Consider the following 24365-nt stretch of genomic DNA (forward strand, 5'->3'; position numbering starts at 1 on the left):
CCTGTATTAGTATTTACAATGGGGATGACTATCGGGGGCGAACTTGACACTCACACTAAATTTATGTGAATTGTCATTTTGGTGATGTGCAGATATCGGGCACTGAACGATACCCTGACTCGGACCACGTACAATGTGGTACTAGTACAGTAACAACCACCAATATCAAGGTATACAGCACGAAATGCAGAGGTAAGCTCCAAACTTTTTATTTTACTCCATGCAAGAATCTCCAATCCATTCCCAGTTAAGATAAAGCAATGTAGTAAACCACACACCTCTTTACGGCACCACCCGGAATGTACGCAAGTCACGACCTTCACATTTCGTCGTTTCAGAATCATAAAGTTATGTGCTATGGCTTGCGAGCCTGAGAATGAGCCAATGAAAACAATCAGGGATTACTATGCAAACTTTTAAAGTAGAGGTGAAAGAGATTTTAGAATCCAATATGGCTGCGGAAACTATGTTAACTCCACAAGAGAAAATAAAATCACGAGCACTAACTTGTCTTCGCCACTTTATTATTACAAGGCTATAAAGTATAAAACATCACTTCGACAGCTGAGCTGAGATTTACTGGACGTTGGGGGCGCTCTACCAATTTCAGCATGTGCATTAGCCGAACTCGGTCCATTGAAGCACTACATGACCTGAGCATTGTGTTGTGTTTGTGGTCTATGTGGTCATTTTCATACACGAATTTGTATTGTCATCGAGTGTCCGGCCTGTCAGTGATCATGCGATCTGCTATGTCAATGATCAGAAAAGCTTAGGGTCGTGGAAGGCGTGTCTGTTTGTTACGTTTTCGTTAGTGGTAATTTCGTAAAGAGTTCGCGCCCAGTGGTATACCGTTGTATGTAATTGTAACAGTGAATGTGAAATCCAGTGGTTGTGTGCCAGTGGGACCATATACTCGAGAATCAATTCTTTCGGATCACCGCTGTAACGATCAACGTGTGTTCTTTGTGTACTCATTGTGTCTAATTGGGAAGTCAAACGCATTTATTTCGACGGTCTTCGGAGATTAAGCCATCGATTGCAATTTGCACCATTGTACATTGTATACATGTAGTAGAGAATTGAATTTTTGAAACCGCTGGCGTACGCGACGTGAAAACGGTAGTGGACACGACCGCAGGGGATGTGTGCATTTTGACACGGTAACACTTCAACGATCGAGACACCAAACCAACACCATACCCCCGATACGTGACCACGAGTGTATCGTACCGATTATTGAAAGCACAGGTATAACGTCAATTTGTACAAGTGGGATGACATAGGGATAAAGTCTGTACATGAATGGTCGAAGTTATATTACGAAATTTTGTCAACACACGGTGAAGACCGAGTAACACCACACACAGAGACATTGTCGACCGAAGCTGCACACATTTTATGGTAAGTTGAACACCAGTTTTAGACCACACTTTGTGTATTTATGTGTATGTATAGCATTTTAATTTCAAATCTGGTAAATTCAAAGTAAACCGTTACCAACTTTCTATTTTATTACTCAAAGTTCACAATAATGTATTGTTGTTCGTCGGCCATTAGACGAGTAACATCTGCTACCCGCGTCCATTAATACCTTGGCGAAAAGGGGTCATCTAATCTGAATAAAGGTAATGTTTTTTGAAAACTTCCGAATTGTACGCAGTTTTCGTTAGTATTCGGTAAGAGAAGCCACACTGATATAACAAGTTCCAATGTGTCGTGATGTAACTTGAGAATGTTAAACGTCTACGGTATCTTGTGAACAATTTTGAAATTATGCGCCCGAATTACTGTAGTAGTAGCTAGCCTCAGGCATTTCACAATAGGAATTCCCGTTTTCAAATATTTCGAATCGGTATTTATCGATTTAGGGTTAGGAGTTTCCGTCATTCATACGTCACCCCGGCAGGAAATGGAACCCCCACCCAGAAAACAACCGTCAACGTGACAAAATGGAAAGGAAACATAACCTAATCAAATTACGCAATTACGACCTCGTTAAATTTTAATTAGAAGTCGATAGGTGCACTTGTTAATTGTTACAATTCTGTGAATAGCTGACGCCATGCAACAGTTTGGTTTCACACGTGGATTTATGCACTGGCTGGGATTGTACTAAACTATTTCTAAAGTAATATTCTGACATGTATTTCAAGGTCATTTTTACAAGTATCGATCGTGTGTTCGTAGTTTACCTGTATTCATTGAAATGATGTTCAGTAATATCTGTGGTTTTATTGTGTCCAGTTATTGAGGCCAGGATAGCATTGATACCACACGATAAACATGCCTACCCATACACATATAGCAAATGGCATATTTTTGATAAATGGTCCAAATCTGGATGTAAGCTTTGAGACATTTTGCTGCATTTCTCCGAATACTTGGCCATTCATTTGTTTTAGTCACAGTCTGTACACGTTTGACAGGACATTGTTCCAGCACAATGCTGTCACTTTGTAAAGTACAGTTTTATCCCATTTTAGCTCACCACATAAGCTTGTAAGTTTGCTAGAAGTTTTAGCGGATACATGCAAGAACTCAAAAACTAATACATCCTGCAAACACAGCACTCACTTGACTAGGTATTGAGAAGAGATGCAGTGTTTGTCAATTAGGGAAGAGTGAATGGAAGGTAATTTTACATGAACAACAATAAGTGTGAACGACAAGACCACATCCTATAGTGATTCAAAGTTACACAAGTTCAAACTTTGAAAAAAATGGAGCAATTTGTGAATGATTTTGGTGTATTTCTACAAAACATTAAAATTAAAGGGAAATACAAGCCAGAAAATATGTATACAACAGGCTGTTGCAGCTTACACATCCACTTCCAATAGTTGGCAGTAAAGTAACTGGCTGGATTTGAAGCAACATGGCTTCCCCCATGATGAAAAGATTTTGGACAATGCATGTATTGATGGATACTTCGGTAGTTACTATGTTACTCTCAAACCAGTCTTCAGATAATATCACTATTCAACTAAATAGTCTGACAGTTTTTGTTTAAACCAGTGATTTATCGTTGTGGTTTACTGCTATTGTAATTTTGACAGTTTCTGAAGTGTTTTCTCCAGATATACTAAATTAGTTTGTGCACCTGCATGTAGTGTGTCAGCTGTAGGCATGGGTAAGCAGAAACTACTGGATAGGTATGATTCTTAGCAAACAATAACAAAAATGCTAACAATTAAATATTGACATTAACATAACAATAGATGCTATAATACAAAACTCAATCATTTATTCTGTGATGTAACTGAAATCTTGAAATGGTTATAATTAATTTAATAAACTTATTATGATGCAAGTAGGAATTGGCATTTCTCAGTTTGCTGCCTGGCACACTTCAAACACCTTTTAAGCTACAAAGTCAACAAACCACAACATATAATATACATATATATGTATAATATGTAAAGTTAGAGTAAAAGATTAAACAAATATATATATATATAGCTAACTGGAGTTTTCATATTTTTTGGGCAAACTAATCTGTGGTGTTGTATTCAGAACTTTTTAATTAACATTACTGCAGAGTCCTAAAGAATGCAATTATATGATTGATCTGTGTTTGTCATGGGTCTGCAGACTTTGTATTAACAGATTAGACTGTCAACAGTCGCTCACACCTTTTTTGCTATGTTTTATCTAACCTTAAGTTGTCGCCGCACTCTGATCCAGCGCAACACTACTATAATCACATACTGATATCGAGGGCCGAAGGTATAGTAGTATTGCGCCGAATCGGAGCGCGGCAACGACTTAAGTTTAGATAAAACGTAGGGAAAAAAAGGCGCAAGAGACTGTCGACAGTCTGTTAACAGATGTCAATAACATTAAATGAGCTATTACATTGAAGTATGAACTAAATATCAAGGCTAGGCATTCAATCCCAAGTTCTTGCATTAGTTTTATCTTATCAGTGGTGCCGTAAGGATCACATAGGATTATTCTTTTGTTCTGAATTAACTTATTCTATAGTACTGCCAGATAACTGTTTTTCTAACCTAATTTGAATCCTAATCAGAACTGTGCCTCTAGGGTTTATTATGGAAGTCAGTTTATAATATTTCTGTTATTCACAGAGTTTTTATACTTTTTCTTGAAGAATATGTCATGATATGATTAAATTCCTATAAAAAACTTACAATTTTGATAGTTTTGTAAAAAAAAAAGTGATTAATATCAGACAACATAATTGCTTGACATTACAGTCCCAGAGTTGGGAACTTTGATGAAATTATCACATAAACCACAAGAAGTACATACATACTTCAGATATAGATGTTTTGTGATTTTGTTGACAGTTGCCTAGGAACTAGTCTCAACTGTAGTTGTATGCAGGACCAAAAATAGGTAACAATGACACATCACTACAAAAAAAACCCCTCAAAATTTATAAAAGGCCTTTTTTCAAGTTTTGTTTCTTTACATGTTCCAATACGGGGTGTATAGTACCATTAAGTGGTTTTGATATTAAATTGTAACCTAAGATCTACTGTGTGTTTATTTAGCCTAGCTACTGATGGACATTAACAAAAGATCACCTGCAAATAACTGAAACCATACCACTATGCCTCTTAGCGGATTTCTTATCATTATGCCGGGACGTTTTTGTCCTGAAAAATTGACCAAGCTTTTAGCACTAAGCCTCTTAGAACTGTTGATAAAACCTAACAGCTAGGGGTAGATAAGTAATCATGTCATTCAAATGTGCTCTTTTCAAACTCATCACTGTTCAAACTTACTCTCAGTACACACTAGGTTCGATTCCAATATAAGAAATAACAGTCTCCTTCTTTTTGTAGAAATCCTTATCGTTAATATTATTCTCAACACTTTTCTCAATTGTAGGACTTTGTACAGTACATGGTGGTTCTCCAAGTGAGACGTACCAGATACTGCATGCATGTATAGTACTATATATGAAAGTTTAGTCACACACCCCAGTACTGTTACTTTAGTATTTTTCCTATCAGAAAAGATTATTTACAGGTGCATATGAGTTTCCAACCCAAACATCGTCTTAATGACCAGAATGTTGATCTGAGATCTACCAAACACCTCTTATCTTTAAGAAATATCTCAAATAAAGAGCTCGGAGGGGGGGGGGGGGGGGGGGGGGGGAGACATACAGTTCAGTTATCTTTGACAATTTTTAGTTTAGTTTCATTGCTACCAAACATGTATGTTATTCATCGTAGGCCTGTATCCCTAATTTGACACATGAACTTGGCACACAACAAATACAGTTTGTTTAGCTGTATAAATATTTGTTTATTTAAAGTTAAACAGATATCATGTTACTTTGAAAGAAATATGGCACCAGTGAATTGAAATAATAAAATAACTAATCTTGGCTTCTGGTGTGTCATTTAGAAAAAAATACAAATAAAACTATTTGGAAACTTTTGACACACAAGTTTGCTGACATGTTCATGGTGTGAATAGTTTCTTCCTGATCAATGTTATTGTCAGGATTTTTGAAAAAAAAATAAAAAAATTTAAAACTGAGAGGCCCTCAGGAGAAATCTTGTAAAAATTGCATCCTAGGTTTAAGATATATTGTAGTTATGATCACAGCCTTGTAGTAGTACAGACAAGCTTGGGTCAAGGTAATTACCAACCATAACAAAAATCCTGTTTCTTCTGTTTTTCTCAAGGTCCATTCATTCCTCAACTTACTCTGTACTACACCTACCATTCCATCCCTCAATAGATGTGCAGCAAGTAAAGACACCAAATGTAAAATTACTCCCCATCCCAAATGATTGTAACTAAAAATACTGCAACTCCAAATTAATTTTATTATCTGTTACTTTCCTCAATTTTTCATAAATTAAACTTGCATACAATGTACCTGTAATCATATCATTCTCTGATACTTTCCTTCAGTCAACCGAAGTGTTAAAAAACAGTTCGTAACATAATCTTGGGTTTAGTCTCTGCTATTCATTTTGCTGAAAGAACAAAAATGTTGAAGAATAACAATGTTAATTTTTGTACCTAAACATAGAAATCAGTATAACAAGTAGAAATCAACAGGTGTTCAATGAAGCCATCATTTAGTAGATACGATGTGAGAGATGAATATCCACTTAAAATGTTGAATAACAACATAATATTCACAATTCTAACCTTGTCCATTTCCTGTTGTGTTTATTACTAAACTAACTTTAGTAGACAATGTTTACTCATAACATCAAAGAAGTAAAATAGAACAGGCAATAAAAGAAAAAGTCTTGCATCACTTTTGAGTAAAATTTGACAGCAGGACACACTGGTGTAAATCTTAGCTTTGTATGAAAACAACACATCTTTTTTTTTGCTACATGTATTGCATGTAAAGAAGTTAAAGAAGCACCTTGTTAAATGTGGTTGGTTGTTACTTAGTTTGTTATTTGTTACCTAGTTTGTATGTGTTTGTTTGTTTGTTACTCAGTTTGTTATTTGTTACCTAGTTTGCATGTTTGTTACTTACTAAAGTTTGTTGTTTGTTATGTTATCTAGTTTGTTTGTTTGTTTGTTCCCTCATCTCTTTTGTATTGTTTGTTTGTTACGTAGTTTATGATGTGTTTGTTACTTAGTTTGTAGTTGTTTGTTACCTGGTATTTGGTGTTTTGTACTCTAGTTTGTGGTTAGCATAGGACTTTTCAATCACCCTTGACATGATAGGTTATTCCTACTTGTGGAGCTACTTAGCATATTTTGATGACTCTGTAGTGCTTGGCATACCTTGATGACACAAACTGCATACAAATACATACAATGTACAGTACCACTGACATGTACTGTCACACCAGTAAAGGTCTATGGACTGAATAGGAACAATTCATGTTATTAGTCATTGTAGATGTAACATAGGGTTGTCAATGGCCGAGTAGTTCAAAAAAGTCCTTACTTTGTACCTCTTGTATTGTGGTTCGATCCCAAGTCTGGGTTAAAGTTGTCATGCTGTAAGAAAGAAAGAAGAGTGTGGTTCAGTTTAGTCTGCATGTCAACATCTTGGTATGAAAGATCCTGAGATTTGATGAAGGCTAGCACTAGACTATGTTCAGTTTGACACTACCGATATAACATAGGTTTTCTCAAGGTTCCTCCTCTAACCCTGACTTGACTTACCTGTAGTACACATAACAGTAGTTTTGCCATAGATTATTTTGAACCATTCTTTTCTGGAATAACTTGTGTAGGGTTGGTGGTGGCCAAGCGGTTAGCTCATATGCCTCTTCCCTCTGCAGCTGGGGTTTGAATCCGCCAGGTGTTGGCTGAGTTTGATTAAATTTACCACACTGTAAGTAAGAAGAGTGTCATTCAGTTTGACTGTACCGTACAATGCAGGTTTCCCCGGGTACTTCGGTTTCCTCCTGCACTAACAATGAACCAAAGGAGCCTATAAATGGGACTAGCTCTCATTGGTCATCCAATAAATAAATGAATAAATAAATAACTGCCATGCTTTCTAAATAAAGTAAATAACACACTATATCTATTCCCAATAACTTTTTTCCTTCAGTTAAAAGAACGAGTATCCTTAAGGCCTTATCACTCCATAGACAAATGTTGTATAGTACTGGGTAGTGATAAAACTCTTACTTTTAGGTCATGATTTAGAATGCATATTGAAGCAATGATAAATAATGTTGTAGCAGTATAGAAAGACCAGAAAACAAGTCTGATATTTTCTGTTTAAATGTGTACAACTTGGCTTGCCTCTGTGGTGTTGTATTATCAGGATAACTTCCCTATCAAGACAAGGGTAGACCTGTAGGAAAAAGTCAAAAGATATTTCATAATGATGTGAAGTATCAGTAGAATTGTGACTAAATAGTTTTTTGAATGTAAACAATAAATTGTTTGTATTTTAGATAGCACTTTACCATATTATGCTCAAAGTGCTTTACAATTATTCCCCCTGGCATGGATCTATAGCAGCACAACAGCCCTTTATACTTCCTCAACTCCCTGGGGAGCATACAATTCATTGCAGCCTTTATAAGCGCATAGGATTGAAGCATTCATATTGCAACCTGTATCCTACCAGGTACCCAATTATACAGCTGGGTTGACTGAAGCACAGTCGTGATTCAAATCTTGCCCAGGGACTTTAGCCATTCAGAAACAAATGGCAGTGATGGGGCTCGAACCTGCAATCTGCAGATTCCAAGCCGGCCATTCTAACCATTTAATAATAATAATCTTTATTTATACTGGATAGTTCTTTAAGCATATAAACACTTGTCTCCCAAGAAGTCCAGTGAGGGCGATCCCTCATTGGTTCATTGTTAATGCAGGAGGAAACCGGAGTACCCGGGAAAACCTGCATTGTTCAGTAGAGTCAAACTGAACGACACTCTTCTTACTTACAGTGTGGTAAATTTAATCGAACCCTGAATGGGGTTCGAACCCCGACCGCAGTGGTAAGAGGCAAGTGGTTTAACCACTCGGCCACTGACAACCCATTTGATTTGACCATCATGACTCCACTAAATAGGTAAATGGATACCGTATATTGACATCACATTGTATTGTAAACTTTCAGGCTTTCATGATTTATATCATGAATTTTTCACCACGTATCTAGAAAGAATCCTTAGATTTAGGGTCAGTGCAGAAATAAGTAGGTAGGTATTGGTTACCGTAACCACACCTATAATTCTTTATACCTTGTTGAATTCCCACGATATCTCATTAGAGAGATTCACCACTTCCCCTTGTAGTACTGCATTATGGGTCATACAACAACTTAGCATGTGGTAAGTATCTGTGACAAACATGTCTTTGATTACCCCAAAAATGCTACCAAGATGTTTGTTTTACATCCAGAAAGTTACCCATCAACGCCCGGCTTCCAAACTACAATACTCACTAACAATAACTTCTGAGTAAGTTTCTCTTCTCTGTTTAAAGAATTTCAGCATGGCTAACTACACTGCAATTATGTTTGTTTGGCATACAATTTGATCAATCAACCATTTGTAATTGTAAAAGGAGCTCATGATGAAAGGAGAGAAAAGTTTTCAAAAACGGAAAATACCGTTCAAAGATCGCTTTTGAAATTGCAATGTGGTGTGCATGTCAGATGCAGCTTTGGTTACAAACTCCCACTAATTGGTTGGTCTTAGTTTTGTTCGGAATAATAAACTTGGGGATATTTTGTTTTTAGCTGATTTGTAGCCAGTGGTAGGGTTTAGTACTGGAGGTGTACAGATAATAAGTGTTGTTTTGGCCCTTCTGGCTATACAGCTAACTAAAGCTTCGAAACAGTTGTCTTTGAAAATATATTCAGTATTCAAATTGCCAACCATTTGTGCAATTGCAGAAATGACTAAAAATGAAGTTTGTAATTTTCCAATACTTACCCCCTCCCCACCGTGACAACTTTTTTACACCGCTTACAAATATGTTAATTTTGTGATTTCAAACATTGTGTGTAATACTTAAGTTAAAGTATAAATGAATGAAAGTAGAATTCCCCAAATATTCTTTCCTGTTAGATTCCAGTAACATGGACCAAAACTGGTCACACCTTTACAAAATTTATTTTAAATATTTAAAGCATCACAGAAATTACAAGAGGGCTCAGTATCCCTGTTACTTTGTTCAGAGAGAACACAGAAATTCCAAGAGGGCTCAGTGTCCCTGTTACCTTGTACAGAGAGAACACAGAAAGTACAAGAAGGTTCAGTGTCCTTCAATGTACATGGAAAAAAAATTATGAGAGGGCTGGCTTGCCTTGTTACTTTGTTCTTGAAAAAAAATTGTCCAGTTACCTAGTATAGTTTAGGCAGAGTGCAAAAATAACCAGTGGGCTATAACTACCGGGTACATGTACTTTCTTTTCTTGTACAGGGAACAAGTCAATTATTGTATATGACTGTTGTTATAATTGGATACAGCATAATGCTGAATGATACTATGTTTCATGTAGTTTTTTCACACACAGCTGGTAAAAATTGGACGTAGGTAGGCTGGAATCAATCAAAGGCCATCACAGCATGCCACTACTGGCAATACAGACACTGACAAGGTTATATGGACAATGTACAAGGACACTGGACAGTCAGGTTGAATTGTGTACAAATATGTTATTGTTCATGTTAAAGTTTTGATTCTTTCAATCTGTCCATAGACAATCAAATGAAGAAAATGAAATTGAATGCAAATATTTTAATTCAGAAATTATATTGAATTCCAAAAGTTAATTCCAATTACTAAAAGAATGTCAATTTGGAATGTGGCCCAGCATAGCAGCTGGTTACATCAGTAAGTTATCTTTGAAATATTTAACCCTGAAAATCAAATGTTTTCATCACAGAAAATTGAATGATAATGCCACCATGTTTATTAGTATCATTTAGGACTATTAACAACTGCACAGTTACACAAAATATCCTTCTACTTTTAGGATAAATTTTAGTTTTGCGAGAAGACTACTATGAAGGAATTCTTCACCAAAATATCCAGTTGTTGCCATGAGAGTTGTCAGAATTTATAACATTGGAAACAGTAAAGTGTTTTTTAGATTCCCCAAAATATGACATAAAACTCTGAGAGACATTATTTTGAGTGTGTTTTTTGAGGTTCTGGGTTATATTTGAAACATTTGATCATTATGTATTTTCCAAAATGTTATTGCCATTTTCCTTGAGAAGGCAACCAAGTTCTTTTCCAAACATTACTGTATTCATTACATTCTATAGCATTTCTTAGAATTCATTGCATTTTGTTAAAAACAAATTACTTGGTAAATATATCGGTGACAATATCTATTACATTTTGTACCTACCCAAGATATTTTTGTAAGTGTACACTTCTGTAAATGTTGTTAGTTGACTTGTCAATGTTAGTTATTTTTGTATGTGTACACTTCTGTAACTTTTGTTAGCTGTCCATGTCATGTTAGATATTTTTGTCCAGCTGTCCAGTACACATGGTGTACAAAAATCAATACTATGTAATGAGATATATCTGTATCACTTACAAATTCAACATTGTGTGTTTGCTTATCTTATTAAATTGATGTGCTTTATACAAGTAACATGTAACTTTTGTTTGGTGGCCACAGCAGTTTTCTAAAATAAATACATAATCTCCAACCCTGGTATTTCAGACATGTGAATATAGTAATTAAGCCTCTTTTTTATGCATCACTATGTACATGTATGTTAGCTATCCATGATGTACATTGTGTGATATTGATAACACAATAGAGTAAAAAATGGAAAGTGAAAAACTCAAGAAAAAATGAACCCTGCAAGTGAGAAAAAAGCTGAGTTGTCTGAATAGGGATGCCATATGAATCTACTTCTAGCCAGGCATACCATAGATTGCCTTATCATAGTTTCTGACATAGTCAGGAATTTATACACTGTCTAATGGCAGTATCATCCTACTAGTTCAGGGAATTGATATAATCATTAAACACAGCATAGCTTTCAAACACAGCAGAGCAGTAAAACACAGCATAACTTTGAAACACTGCAGAGCAGTAAAACACAGCATAGCTTTGAAACACTGCAGAGCAGTAAAAAACAGCATAACTTTGAAACACTGCAGAGCAGTAAAACACAGCATAGCTTTGAAACACAGCAGAGCAGTAAAACACAGCATAGCTTTGAAACACTGCAGAGCAGTAAAACTCAGCATAGCTTTGAAACACAGCAGAGCAGTAAAACACAGCATAACTTTGAAACACTGCAGAGCAGTAAAACACAGCATAGCTTTCAAACACAGCAGAGCAGTAAAACACAGCATAGCTTTCAAACACAGCAGAGCAGTAAAACACAGCATAGCTTTGAAACACAGCAGAGCAGTAAAACACAGCATAGCTTTGAAACACTGCAGAGCAGTAAAACACAGCATAGCTTTCAAACACAGCAGAGCAGTAAAACACAGCATAGCTTTCAAACACAGCAGAGCAGTAAAACACAGCATAGCTTTGAAACACAGCAGAGCAGTAAAACACAGCATACTAGTAGCTTTCAAACACAGCAGAGCAGTAAAACACAGCATAGCTTTCAAACACAGCAGAGCAGTAAAACAGCATACATTGTATCTTTGAAACACTGCAGTAAAACACAGCAGAGCTTTGAAATACTGCAGAGCAGTACAACACAGCATAGCTTTCCTATCTATTGATTGTAACAAGAGATGATAATGGTTATGTACATTACTGTAATTTACATCAATTTATCAAACAAACACTAACTGACACTTGTATTAGTATAACACAGTTAGTTAGAGTCCAAACATGTAGCTACTAGTGTTGAAACAGAAAACTTTGGCTCACTGCCATACATTGTTAGAATCCTTCCCAAGTAATGAACAAACCAACATGTCTGAACTGAGTCCTATGTTTATTTCAACAACATGTGGTATTGACATAAACATTGTACTTTAATTACCAGAACTAATAGTCTGAATTTGTTAAAACAAAGTCACAGTCAATTATAATGAAATCAGAACTCCATACTGTGTTCATAAACATGCCAAGTGTACATGAAGTAGGAGGTATAAAGCTTGCATGACCTCAGATGAACTCTGCGTGATAGGCAGGATATGTTGTGGGTTGGTTTTATTACTGTTACTGGGGAAGTTAAACTGATAACAATTTGTGAGAAGGAAATCTGTAGTCTTTCAAGTTGGCATATTATTTTGTAAGGTATACAACTTAATAATGATATGTGGTTAGAGGCACTCATGTGAATGAAATTCTCTATTCAGTCAAACGTCATGCCTTGTAAACTCAAATAGCTGTAACCTTTTTTGTTCAATTCCCATTAATTTTGCCTGTGGAAAAAATAACTAAACCTTTGCATTCAACAATTCAATCCATATTAACTGAATTACGACTTCATTTGATGTTACTATGTACTATGTTGATATGTTATTATGTATGCTTGATGTCCATATGTAAATAGATTAGATCTAAGTATGTGTTTATTTGTCAATATATTGTAAATTTGGTGGATGTTAACAGGGTTTGATCACAAAATACATGCAAATACATCAACATATATTTGAAAACAGTTTCTGGAAAGGAATGACATCTGTACAACCAAGTACATGTACTATAAAGAGAGCTACTGGTAATTTATTGACATCTGACAAAAACTCCTACAGATCACACACAAATAAAGGTTTATATAGGTTTTCCTACATTCCATAAATATTGGCGCGCATTAGATTTTGACCTTCATTTGATTGGTCATTTAGAAAGAGGTACAGATAGGATTGGTTAGTAGAGCTTGTTTGAACTTGAGATTAACTAATTTGATTGGTTATGTAAATTTCAGTCAGAATCCAAAATTTGATGTAAGCTCTGTGTATTTTCAAACTCAGTGTATATTTCATTCCCAATACAACATAAATATTGAAAATAAAATAAAAATGGTGTAATATATTGTTCCAGTGACATTTATTGGGACATTGACTTAAAAAAAAACTTCCATCAAGCATTTTCTGTTCTCAACAGTTCAACAAAGTGATCTGGACTGACTCAAAGTCTGCCACTGAATATTTCCCTGTGATATTTAAATACGTTTTCAATGACATCTGAATGAGATCTTCAGTACATATAGGAAGTCTTATATTTTATTCAAAGTATTATTCTAGTATTTGTGTAACATTCATGAAGTAAACATATTGTATGTCTAGTCTAGATGCATGTAGAGGCTATTCCGTGGCTCTGAATCTTAAAATCTCTCTAGAGCCATTAAATATGTTTATTGTCTGAAAACAATATATGTTAGAAATCATAGCTAGTGTGTAGCCTTGAACATGAAGTGAAAAACATAGTTTATGAAGATGTCAACAATGTTTTTTTTAAAGCAAGAATGTGTTGAAGTAGAATTATGTTTTTTGATTAAGACATCGCATACTTGGTCAGACATTTAGTATATAATAAAGATGTATATTATTAATATTATTAAGTTTATTTAAATTACCAGCCAAGATTTATAGACATTCCTGTCACATTTAATTTGTATTTGATGTGAAGTGTGAAGAATACCATGGGTGTGATGTATGTGGTAAACATGTAGTTAACATTTTGGCAGAAATTAATAAAATAAAGATTACCATTACTAAACTTTGTCACATAGAAAGAATAGCAAGTACATGTAGCAGTATAAACTCAACACATAAAATCAAACTCTAAAAATCCATAAATTGTCTACTCACAGGTCAGTTAATTTTCTAGTTTTTGCTGACATTAGGTCAAATGCAGCATCACCAGGGGTGTACAAGAGTTATTGTGAATAGAAATTTCCATTTGTAATTATAAACCCAAAGTCCATGAACATTCCTTCCTGCAAAATCCTGTTACTGTTTACTTTCACAATTAAAAAGGCACATTCCCTTGAATGCAGTAGCCAGATTTGTACTCTGTATGTGTTAAACCTTTCATTGAAACCAAGTCACATTGACACGCTATTTGGACCACTATGTATGTAGTAGAACACGACACCAGCAGTGCTATATAGGACATTGGATATGTTATGCTCTATCAGTGTATGGAGGTAGAAAGGACTGTGATTCTACTACCATGATCAGTGACAGTAAGGGCACGATATGCTCTACCCCATCAGTGGTAGTAAGGGCACGATATGCTCTACCTCATCAGTGGTAGTAAGGGCACGATATGCTCTACCCCATCAGTGACAGTAAGGGCACGATATGCTCTACCCCATCAGTGGTAGTAAGGGCACAATATGCTCTACCCCACCAGTGGTAGCAAGGACATGACATGCTCTACCCCATCAGTGGTAGCAAGGACACGATATGCTCTGCCCCATCAGTGGTAGTAAGGGCACGATATGCTCTACCCCATCAGTGGTAGTAAGGGCACGATATGCTCTACCCCATCAGTGGTAGCAAGGGCACAATATGCTCTGCCCCATCAGTGGTAGTAAGGGCACGATATGCTCCACCCCATCAGTGGTAGAAACTTCATATGCTCTACCCCACCAGTGGTAACAAGGGCATGATATGCTCTGCCCCATCAGTGGTAGCAAGGTATTAGTTCACTGGACATGCTATATATATGTAATGGTCAGTGGTTGTGAGGAATTTGTATTCCAGTCATACAGGATGGGTGGTACTCAATGCATTAGGGAAGACTTCTTTGTTGTCATTGTTTACTTTCAATATTTGTTCAGTGCAATAGCATCATTGCATACATGAGTTGAAAGTACCTGATAAACATGACTTGGCTAAATGTACACTGTATGAGTGTAACTGTTTATGGCAGCTCAGTGAATCAGATAGAACTGAGTCATTGGTGTGGTCCTACCCAATGCTAGTATGTCTAACAGTGATTAGAAAACACATTGTATGCAACGGTATGATATGGCTGGTCATTGAGAACAACAGATTGAACGGTCTGAGGTCAAGGGTCACTCGATGAGTCATTGAATAGTATATCAACACATGCTTAAAGAATACAAGGAGTACATTACGAAGAAAAGTTTTGTATAAATTGTACCAGGATGAATGTTGTCATCAAAAAAATGAAAATTGTAAATGACTGATTGTTAGAACATTTACAACAAGTTCAGTTATTCAAATTGCAAGTAAGTACTTGAAGTACATGTATCATTGTATGTAATGGGGAACTAAACTTGCCTGCTGTAAACTGGCCTACTATCCTGTATGGTGGAATTTCACAGTGATAGCAAATTGGCTATTGAGCAGGGATAACATGTACATGGCTTTCAAAACATGTGGCCATCCATGCTATGCTGTACCTCTGGTATTCCTGGGACTGTAGATAAATGAGATGTTATGAATAGATATGAATGGAAACCCAGACAGACAACCTACCATTGTTTTGTCATGCACTGTGTCAATAAATGACACCTGTATGTCAATCATGTAAGCTTTGTAATCTTTGGCTTGAGAAAGGTGTTGGGTAGGTGTGAAAGGTGTGTATGTGAATGTAATAAGTTTTACACAAATCACTAGATTGAAGCATAGACTCTCCATGGGGTGGAGGGTCTATGATTGAAGTAGGTGTTAAAACATGCCTCAAGTTTTAGGTGTGACAGGTAGGATATGGTTATAATCTAATGTCGAAATAGTTTACCATAAAATGAAAAAGAAAGAGAGTGGTTAGTGGCTAGACTGTGTTTGTACAGTGAAACACATGAATGTATTTAATTCTGTAACCTATGCTGTACAATTTAGAATTAAGTATTTAAGTATCCACTCGTTGTATTTTGAATTCTAAATTGTTAATTTCAGGTATTTTCTAAAAGTTATTGTATCTATATCCTGATTTTGTAGAGTTTTATAATCAGGCAATCATATGATTTTGTTGTTCATAGCAAAGTAGAGTTATAACTTGTATGGATCGTCAAATTTTCAAAATATCAAGAAAGAATCATTCTTGCAAACCAGATCTGTTGTTTCTTCCGTGACACTGCGAAATAACAACCCCTTGACGGTGTGTCTTGGATGGTACCTTAAAAGAGGGTGTGGTTTGTGATGATGGAAAGAATACAAATCTTCATCAACATTTCCACAGAATTATCATTCTCTATATTCCTTCAGTGTATATCTTAATTATGGAGAATATATGTTCATGGTTTCAGAATTTTCTTATGTATTTGTATCTTCTTATTATTATGCCTTTTGAATCTGGGAAATAAAGCATTATGATTATTATTATTATTAAAATATAGTTACTTCAGAATGGTAAATTTGAAACGAATGCAAAGTTTTGATCATCGAGTACAGACCTTGATTCAGTGTTAATGTCTTTATCTGAATCAAATGGATAAATCAAAACATCACCTTTTGTTTCCAATTTACCATTCCAATATAAAAATATTTTATTGTCCCATATCTTAATTCTTGTTGTAACTTTCATATAACAAGTTTGTGTGAACCAACACCTCAGTCTGCAGAGACATTTTGACCTACATGTATTTGAAATTCAATGCCTTTTTGAGTGTTCCAGAGGTTAAACGTCAACTATCTGTTTCCATGGTTGTAAACTTTCCTTAATTAAAGCTTAAGTTTGATGCAAAGTTTACATAGGGGTAGGAATACTATTGAATAATTCGTGCTTCCCTTGATTCCACCAGATTTCACCTATTCAGTTAGGGAATGAAGGTTTTGAATTTCTACCTTACAGGAAGGGTGTGTCTAGAAATGCTCCTTTGTACTATAACATAGACAGTAAACTTATCAAAAGTACTACCTCCAGGTTAGGTTGGTGACTGTGGTTTCAAGTTAATGGCTGTAAGAATACTTTAGTCTTTGCCGTAGGGTTGTAACTTTCTATTGTACTTGGGTAAGCTTACTTTAGCTCCAACCAGACAGATAGTATTAGTAGTACAACAATAACACATTACTTTAGGGTAGTGAAGTTTTAGAGTAAGCTTACTGTATCCCAAACCAGAGAGATTACTCACTTGACAACAGTAACACATTTCTATAGTATAGTGAAGTTTTAGGGTAAGTTTACTGTATTCCAGACAGATGACTCACAACAGTAGCACATTTCTTTTTAAGTATAATGAAGTTTTAGGGTAAGCTTACTGTATCCCAAACCAGACAGATTACTCACTTGACAACAGTAACACATTTCTATAGTATAGTGAAGTTTTAGGGTAAGTTTACTGTATTCCAGACAGATGACTCACAACAGTAGCACATTTCTAAGTATAATGAAGTTTTAGGGTATGTTTAGTGTATCCCAAACCAGAGAGATTACTCAATAGTAACATATTGCTATAAAATAAGTATATTAAAATATTGACATTTTAGGGTTGTACATGTAACTTATTGTATATTGTAGTGTGTAAGCTTATCCCATACCACAGTAATATTGCAACCGTGTATGGAACATTTCCAAATAAGTATGTCAAAATACTAGTTATATCATTATGTGGTTTCTGTATGTTGCAGTGTTCTGTATTGGTTTTAAAGAATCATTAATTTGAACCAATCAAATCAAATCTTGTGTCACACTCACATACATTAATCAGTAACTTGTGATGTGTCCTTAGAATTATCTACAAACTTAAAAAGTTCACAGTTTGACTTTTTTATATGAGGTTTAAACGGCCATAAATTTGGAAGGATATACTATAGTATTATTCTATTAATTCAAACCTGTGGTAATCCAGGGATTTTCACCCATTTACCAGTAACAATCTGTGTTGAAACAAGTTGAATCTCAAAAGTGGTTGGACTACCCAGGAAAAGAAAACACCACACTGACTGTGAAACAGTATCATAGAAAATTGACTTTATTTCATGTTGTTTGCCATACCTGACTTCTTGATCACAGTACTTAAAACAACAGGAAATATTTCAACCAGAAATAATTAACCGTGTTCTTACAATGTAAGATTGGTGTGTTTACACTGGCTGTGTTTCAAGACCACCTTTATTTGTTATTTCATATATTGCATATTTGTTGCATATGTCACTACATTGTGATTAAGAGTCAACAGACCTGAGGCAAATCAACCATGCTTGTGTGATATCAGTGTTTTGAGGGCCAGCATTCTGTTTTGCCCATACATGTATTTACATAATAGGTTTCTATGAATTGGAGCTAGGCAGGTACAGGTATGTAAAACTAAACTACCCAAAATTGTGAGATATTGAAAAATCCCATCAACTTTGCACATTTTGCCATGGTAGCATTGTCATGGTGGACAAACAGTTGAAAAACAAAGAACTCCTAACTACAGTACTTATCTTTTATGATATAAGTGATAAACCAACTGCTATATGTCTTGATTTTTTTATTGAATGGTATGTATTCTGAGAGATTGGATAAATTTGATTAGTCATAGAACATTTTATTTGCATTTGCATATCACATTGGGTTGTTGTTTATTTTGTTCCAAGGTTCATGGAAGGTGAGATTTAAAAATAGATTAATATTAACTAATGTCACCACTAGGTTATTACCATTTAGTATATGTATATATTTATTAAATAATGATTTTGGTAAAGTTTTGGAACCATTACCAGAGGAGGGAGAGTAAAAGCTACATAGATTGCCATGGTATAAAATATCAGGTGAACGTGGAGAGATTCTAGCAGTCCGTTTGCCTCATGTTGTTTCAAGTCTTGTAAGAAACCTCTAAAAAGCACATCTGTCTTGTGGCCTTGCTGTTGACTAAGTCAAAAAATGCTTATGTACACTAACAAACATTATCACAGCACGTAATCTGAGAAATTACAACAAGAGGTGGGTGGACATAATTTCACCTTTGTTACACTTGAAAAGTTTCCTGGCATACACCATTTTACCGTGAAAAACCTCGACAAAGGATAGCAGACTAGTGAACAATGTATGGAGTGTGATCTTTACTAAGAAAATTGGAAACTCATGAGATGTAATGGTTGGCTGCATTGTGTGATGATGGTGTGAAATGTGGTTAGAATTGTAAAGGAGTTGAATAGTTTTCTTCTATCAAGTCATTGTACTTTTAACACTCAAATGAAACAACTTGAATTACATACCAAAGGACTGTTACAGAAAATAAATTAGTTTCTCATATAATACTTTGTTAAAAGAAGACACGATACAGACATTTCATGCAGACTTTTGAAGCAATACCATTTATGGTAACATTATTTACATGTACTTGATTATTGTGTAATATTTATAAAGTGTAAAAATGGGGGAAAAAATGACTTCATAGATACAAATTAATTCTCAACTTGTAGATTTTTGTGTACAAAGAAATCAGTCCTCCCCCTCCCCAATTTGATTTATAATTGTTTGGGACTTTGATTTGATGAATTTGAAGTTGGCAAAAGTGAAACATGGGGCAAAGTCAAAATGTGTGTGATTGAGAAACAAATTTTATTTTTTGTTTGGCCAAAGCCTGAAGATTTCCTTTGGAGTCAAGGTAGGGAGTAATTATTGGGATACCAGCTCTTCAAGCAACAGTTAAAGAATATGCTGTGTCAAGTTAGAGAATTTAAAGGTGGTATTGTGTTTCTTTGGTTCTCTAGGCTTTCACTTCAGTCCAAGGACTAAAAAACAATACCAGTACAACCCATTCTAATGGTAGGGTGTGTCTGAACTGGAGATTTGCCAGGCAACATAAACTATGTGGGTAATATCTATTCAGTGTGATCAATCCTGTAGTGAATTCTAACAAAAGACACCATTACACACAATTGTATGAATGGATTGACAATAAAAATACTCCATGAACATTAAGAATTATATTGGAATAGAGAATTGTACATTATATTTATTTCAAAATTATTAAACTTCAAACTATAAAATACAGAAATCATTTTGATGTTTTAAGTGTATATATGGGGATTTTGTCATGGTCTATGCAAAATATTAATATTATATGTGTTACTTTTAGGTAAATATTTTCATGGTAAAAAACAGGTAGAAAGTTTTGTATAGAAAATTTGGATTTTTGTATGAAGTACAGAAAGCATTTTGGTGCTTCAAGTGATTTATCTGTGAGATTTTTCATGTTCTATGCATGATATTAACATTATAACACTATTTAGGAAAATAAGAAAACAGGTGAAAAAGAAATTTTCATAGAAATTTAGAAAGTTTGGATTTTTGTATGATGTATAGAAAGCAATTTGATACTTTAACTTTAAGAAAGGTAGATGGGTTTGGGCACAATACCCATTTATTATAACAGTGTCACACTCAAAATTTAGGAGAAAGTTTTCATGGTAAAGAAAAATAGGAAGAAAGAAATTGTGGATATTGAAATTGAATTTGAAATTTTCTTGGAACTTAAAAGATTGAGGGTTTTTGTTTTTTTGAAATTAGATTATCAAATTTCATCATAATTTAAACAAACTATACTTTAATGTTTTTAATGTTATGATGAATATTAAAGGGACAAACTCAGAAAATTTGGAGTCAATATATTTATTTTTAACAAAGTTACAACAATATTTCTACAATAAAGAATTGGATGAAAAATAGCCTATTCAACAACATAAAGGTGAAATATCAGAGACATGTTGTGAACAAATATACTATACAGTATTTCTAAAAAAATAATGATAATAAAATTATAGAAGAATTCAGAGAACATTGATTAAAAGTTAAGAAACCAGCAAATCCTACTCAATATACTTATTGTACATGTGTGTTATTACAGTGGTAGATTCCCAGGATTCTCACCAAGTCCAAAAACTATCTGTTCAGTATTATCTAGTTTGCTTTGATATCAACAAGAGTGTGTAAGTTACAGATGAAAAGTATTTAGATATCAAACAGCATTGTCCTCTTAGGTTACCAAGGTTACGTGAGGTCAAATTGATGTAGTAACCTAACATCAGAGATTTGTAACTTGAGATGGTAAAATATCTCTTGCATCTTTCCTGCCTGTCAAATATTTTGAAACCACAGCAGCTGTGACTTTCTACTATGTTTTGTTAATTTTTTTGGTGCTCGTGGTTGAAAAAACACAAACTTTACATGTAATGGTTGAATTATTTTAATCAGCTAAAACACATCTTGTATGTCATGTTGTTGATGGCACTACTGTGTATACTGGCTTGATATCCATATGTAAACAGTAATGTCTAATGAATGAGGTATACACCTTATTATAATTTCTCGTTTATTATTATAACTTCAAAAAAACATGGTGAATCATGTCTAGCAACTGTAGAACTTACTCAACCCCAAATATTTAGATATCTCATTATCAGTGCTCCCGTTATGTTTTTTTCCAGTGTGTATTTGCATATTCATAGACCCCCTGTCAGTACGTACACTGTGAAAATTAATGTGTACACATGATATAAAAATGATATTTGAACATTACTTTTTTTGATGCCAAAAACATTCAAAACATCTCAAAGTTACCTACATATGTTACATTGCCTCTTGTGTGTATTGAACTACCATTATCATATTGTGTTGTACTTAGATTTGATTGTTGATAATTTGAATACTTATTATGTTTTGATATCCATATTCCTCTTAAAATGAAATATTAAAATGGCTAAAAATTAAAAAAAGTTATGACTACATGTACCGTAGCTTTCATTTCAAAATTAATGTAATCAGAAAGTTGGTAACATTTGAGTAGTTTAAGAGTGTGTGTAATTCATGAAACTAACAAACTTGTATAATTAAAATGGTACTATTAATATAAAACAAAGACAACGATTTTGTACTTATTATTTTGGATGATTCCATTTATTACAGGTATGGTAAGGTAGTGGTAAATTGAGGGGCATGAGTACCCCAGCAGGAGGTCAATTATCAGACAAATTACGTCTGGCTGCCAGTAAAGGTCAAACTGCTAAAATCAAAGAATTAGTAGAATCAGGGGCTACATTTGACCCAGACAAGGTGAGTTGAAATAAAATGAACAACCTGTGTTGTGATGTACCAAATCGTTAGCTTTTTAATTTCAGTTGCAGCACAAGTTACATTTCTGAATGTGTAATGATAGTAGATGTGAATACTCCACCCCCAGAGTTAAGAGTGTTCAAATCTTTGAAGAGAATGCATGAAACATCTTGTGTTTAAGGGTTGATTATTTTCTGATTTGACAAGGGAAACATAAAAAATCTGGTAAAACAGTAAATGTGTGCTTCTTACTCTTTCATGTGGTGTACTGAGGCACAGTGAAAGTATTTTGTTTGTGAGGTAAGGAAAACCTCCTTAAATTGGTCAGTTTACTAGGGGGGGGGGGGGCAATTGGTTGTAATACCAATAAAAGAGAGATATTGGAAATTTTTAATTTGTAAAATTTTCATTCAAGATATTTCACTTGATAACAGGTAGGTTAGGGTAAATAGGTTGACGTGACCAGTACATCTGTAGCTGGGAGGGGGGATTGGGGGGGAGAGTGAGGGTTAAGGGCCTGAAGAGCAGAGAAATGGTCAATGTGCTTAACCCCTGTGTATCTTTTTACTGTGTGTTGTTTTGCATCAACAACCTTAACATCCATGTCGTTTTGGGTACAGGTGGAAAGTATTCGTGTCATTCTAACAATGTAATGCATGTGTGACTGTCCAAAACTTGTTACTGCTTGCCTCATATACCACTAAGGATGGAATTCAATAGAAGTCATCCATCAACTGTGGAGTTGTGTCAAACTAACAAAGGCACTAAACAAAACTATCCACATTTTGACCCACAAATAGAGACCTTGGTAGCAATACACTATACAGTTAACAGGCCGGTGACATTTTTTTGTGTAGAAAATGAGACATTAATTGCTAGGTGTGCATATAATTTGTTTATTTTGGAGAGGACAGTTGTTGATATTTTTGTATATGATTTATGTTACCAATTCACCTGTGTTGGATGGTGATTGATATTCAAAGTCAAAGGCTACTCATACCTGTATTTGAAAAGTGGTTATTCAAATTCAAATTCAAAGCCTTTTCTTGCCACACCTAGGTCAGAAAAAAAGTCTGACTGATGTGAAAAGGTATTGCTTTAATTTCAAAGAAATATTGAACATTTTTCAGTTATCATAGATTTTGACATGATCATGTATATTTGTTGTCAACAATATCAATTTTTTACTTTTTATAAAAGTCGGTTAATTTTTGAAATTTATTGAAATATTTGCAATAAATTTGAAACGAGGAGTCAATTTTGGTCAGTCTGTTCCAAAATTGTGTAAAAACCTGACTAAAAATACCCAAATCTTTGACTGTTCTAATGTGACTGAAAACTATGGAACTTGGTGTGGGTGTGGGTGTGGGCGTTACAGACTATAACATTTGGGTGTTTGAGTGTATTACAGTGTACATTAACAATGTCTTTTAATATATCATGGTGTGTTAAAACCCTCTAATCTCATATCACCCCTCATTTTGTGTTACCCCTCCCTTATACCTTTAACTGGGTGTGGTCTACATTATTTGGTGTTAATTTTGGTTGCAGAATGGTCGCACAGCGGTCCATTACGCTGCTCTCAATGGCCATGCTACTACAATCAAGGCATGCATACAGCAAGGCTGTGAACCTGACACACAAGATGTTGTAAGCATCTCTCTTATAATACAATCATATGCATGTAGAAGTAGAAATATGACATTTTTGCTGAAGTTATTTTTGGGGGAAAATATGTGTATATAGGAATCTCTTTAATTTATATCTGAATTTTTGTGGTTGTCATCTTGAATTATCATATGACTTCTGATGTCATTACACTCCCTTGAAGACACTAGTGATTATTTGTGTATGTAGCTTGACCCCCTTCCCCATATGGATGAATATATCATTATCCCACAACTTAGTCATAATTTCAAATACATGAAACAAATGGGTATGATGATCTTTTAATAGAAGCACATGTAATTAACCCTTGATATTTCAAGATGTGTGGATTTATGTTGCCATGGGAACAAGGCATCATAGT

General features: G+C 34.8%; 1 protein-coding gene across 9 annotated transcripts in view; it reads left to right on the forward strand.

The window, feature by feature from the left end:
* Window positions 1-651: 651 nt before the first annotated feature.
* Window positions 652-24365, forward strand: part of LOC144453991 (uncharacterized) — a 52424-nt gene continuing 28710 nt past the window's right edge. For 8 of the 9 annotated variants that reach the window (XM_078145377.1, XM_078145376.1, XM_078145369.1 and 5 more), the window contains exons 1-3: window positions 652-1404; window positions 22190-22336; window positions 23888-23986. In XM_078145377.1, coding sequence (XP_078001503.1) covers window positions 22220-22336; window positions 23888-23986 — 216 coding nt within the window. In that variant the 5' untranslated portion in view covers window positions 652-1404; window positions 22190-22219. The remainder of the gene's footprint in view (window positions 1405-22189; window positions 22337-23887; window positions 23987-24365) is intronic. The other variant, XM_078145374.1, reaches the window with a different exon arrangement.

This window comes from Glandiceps talaboti, chromosome 3 (assembly GCF_964340395.1).
Source record: "Glandiceps talaboti chromosome 3, keGlaTala1.1, whole genome shotgun sequence".
NCBI classification, from domain to species: Eukaryota; Metazoa; Hemichordata; class Enteropneusta; family Spengelidae; genus Glandiceps; species Glandiceps talaboti.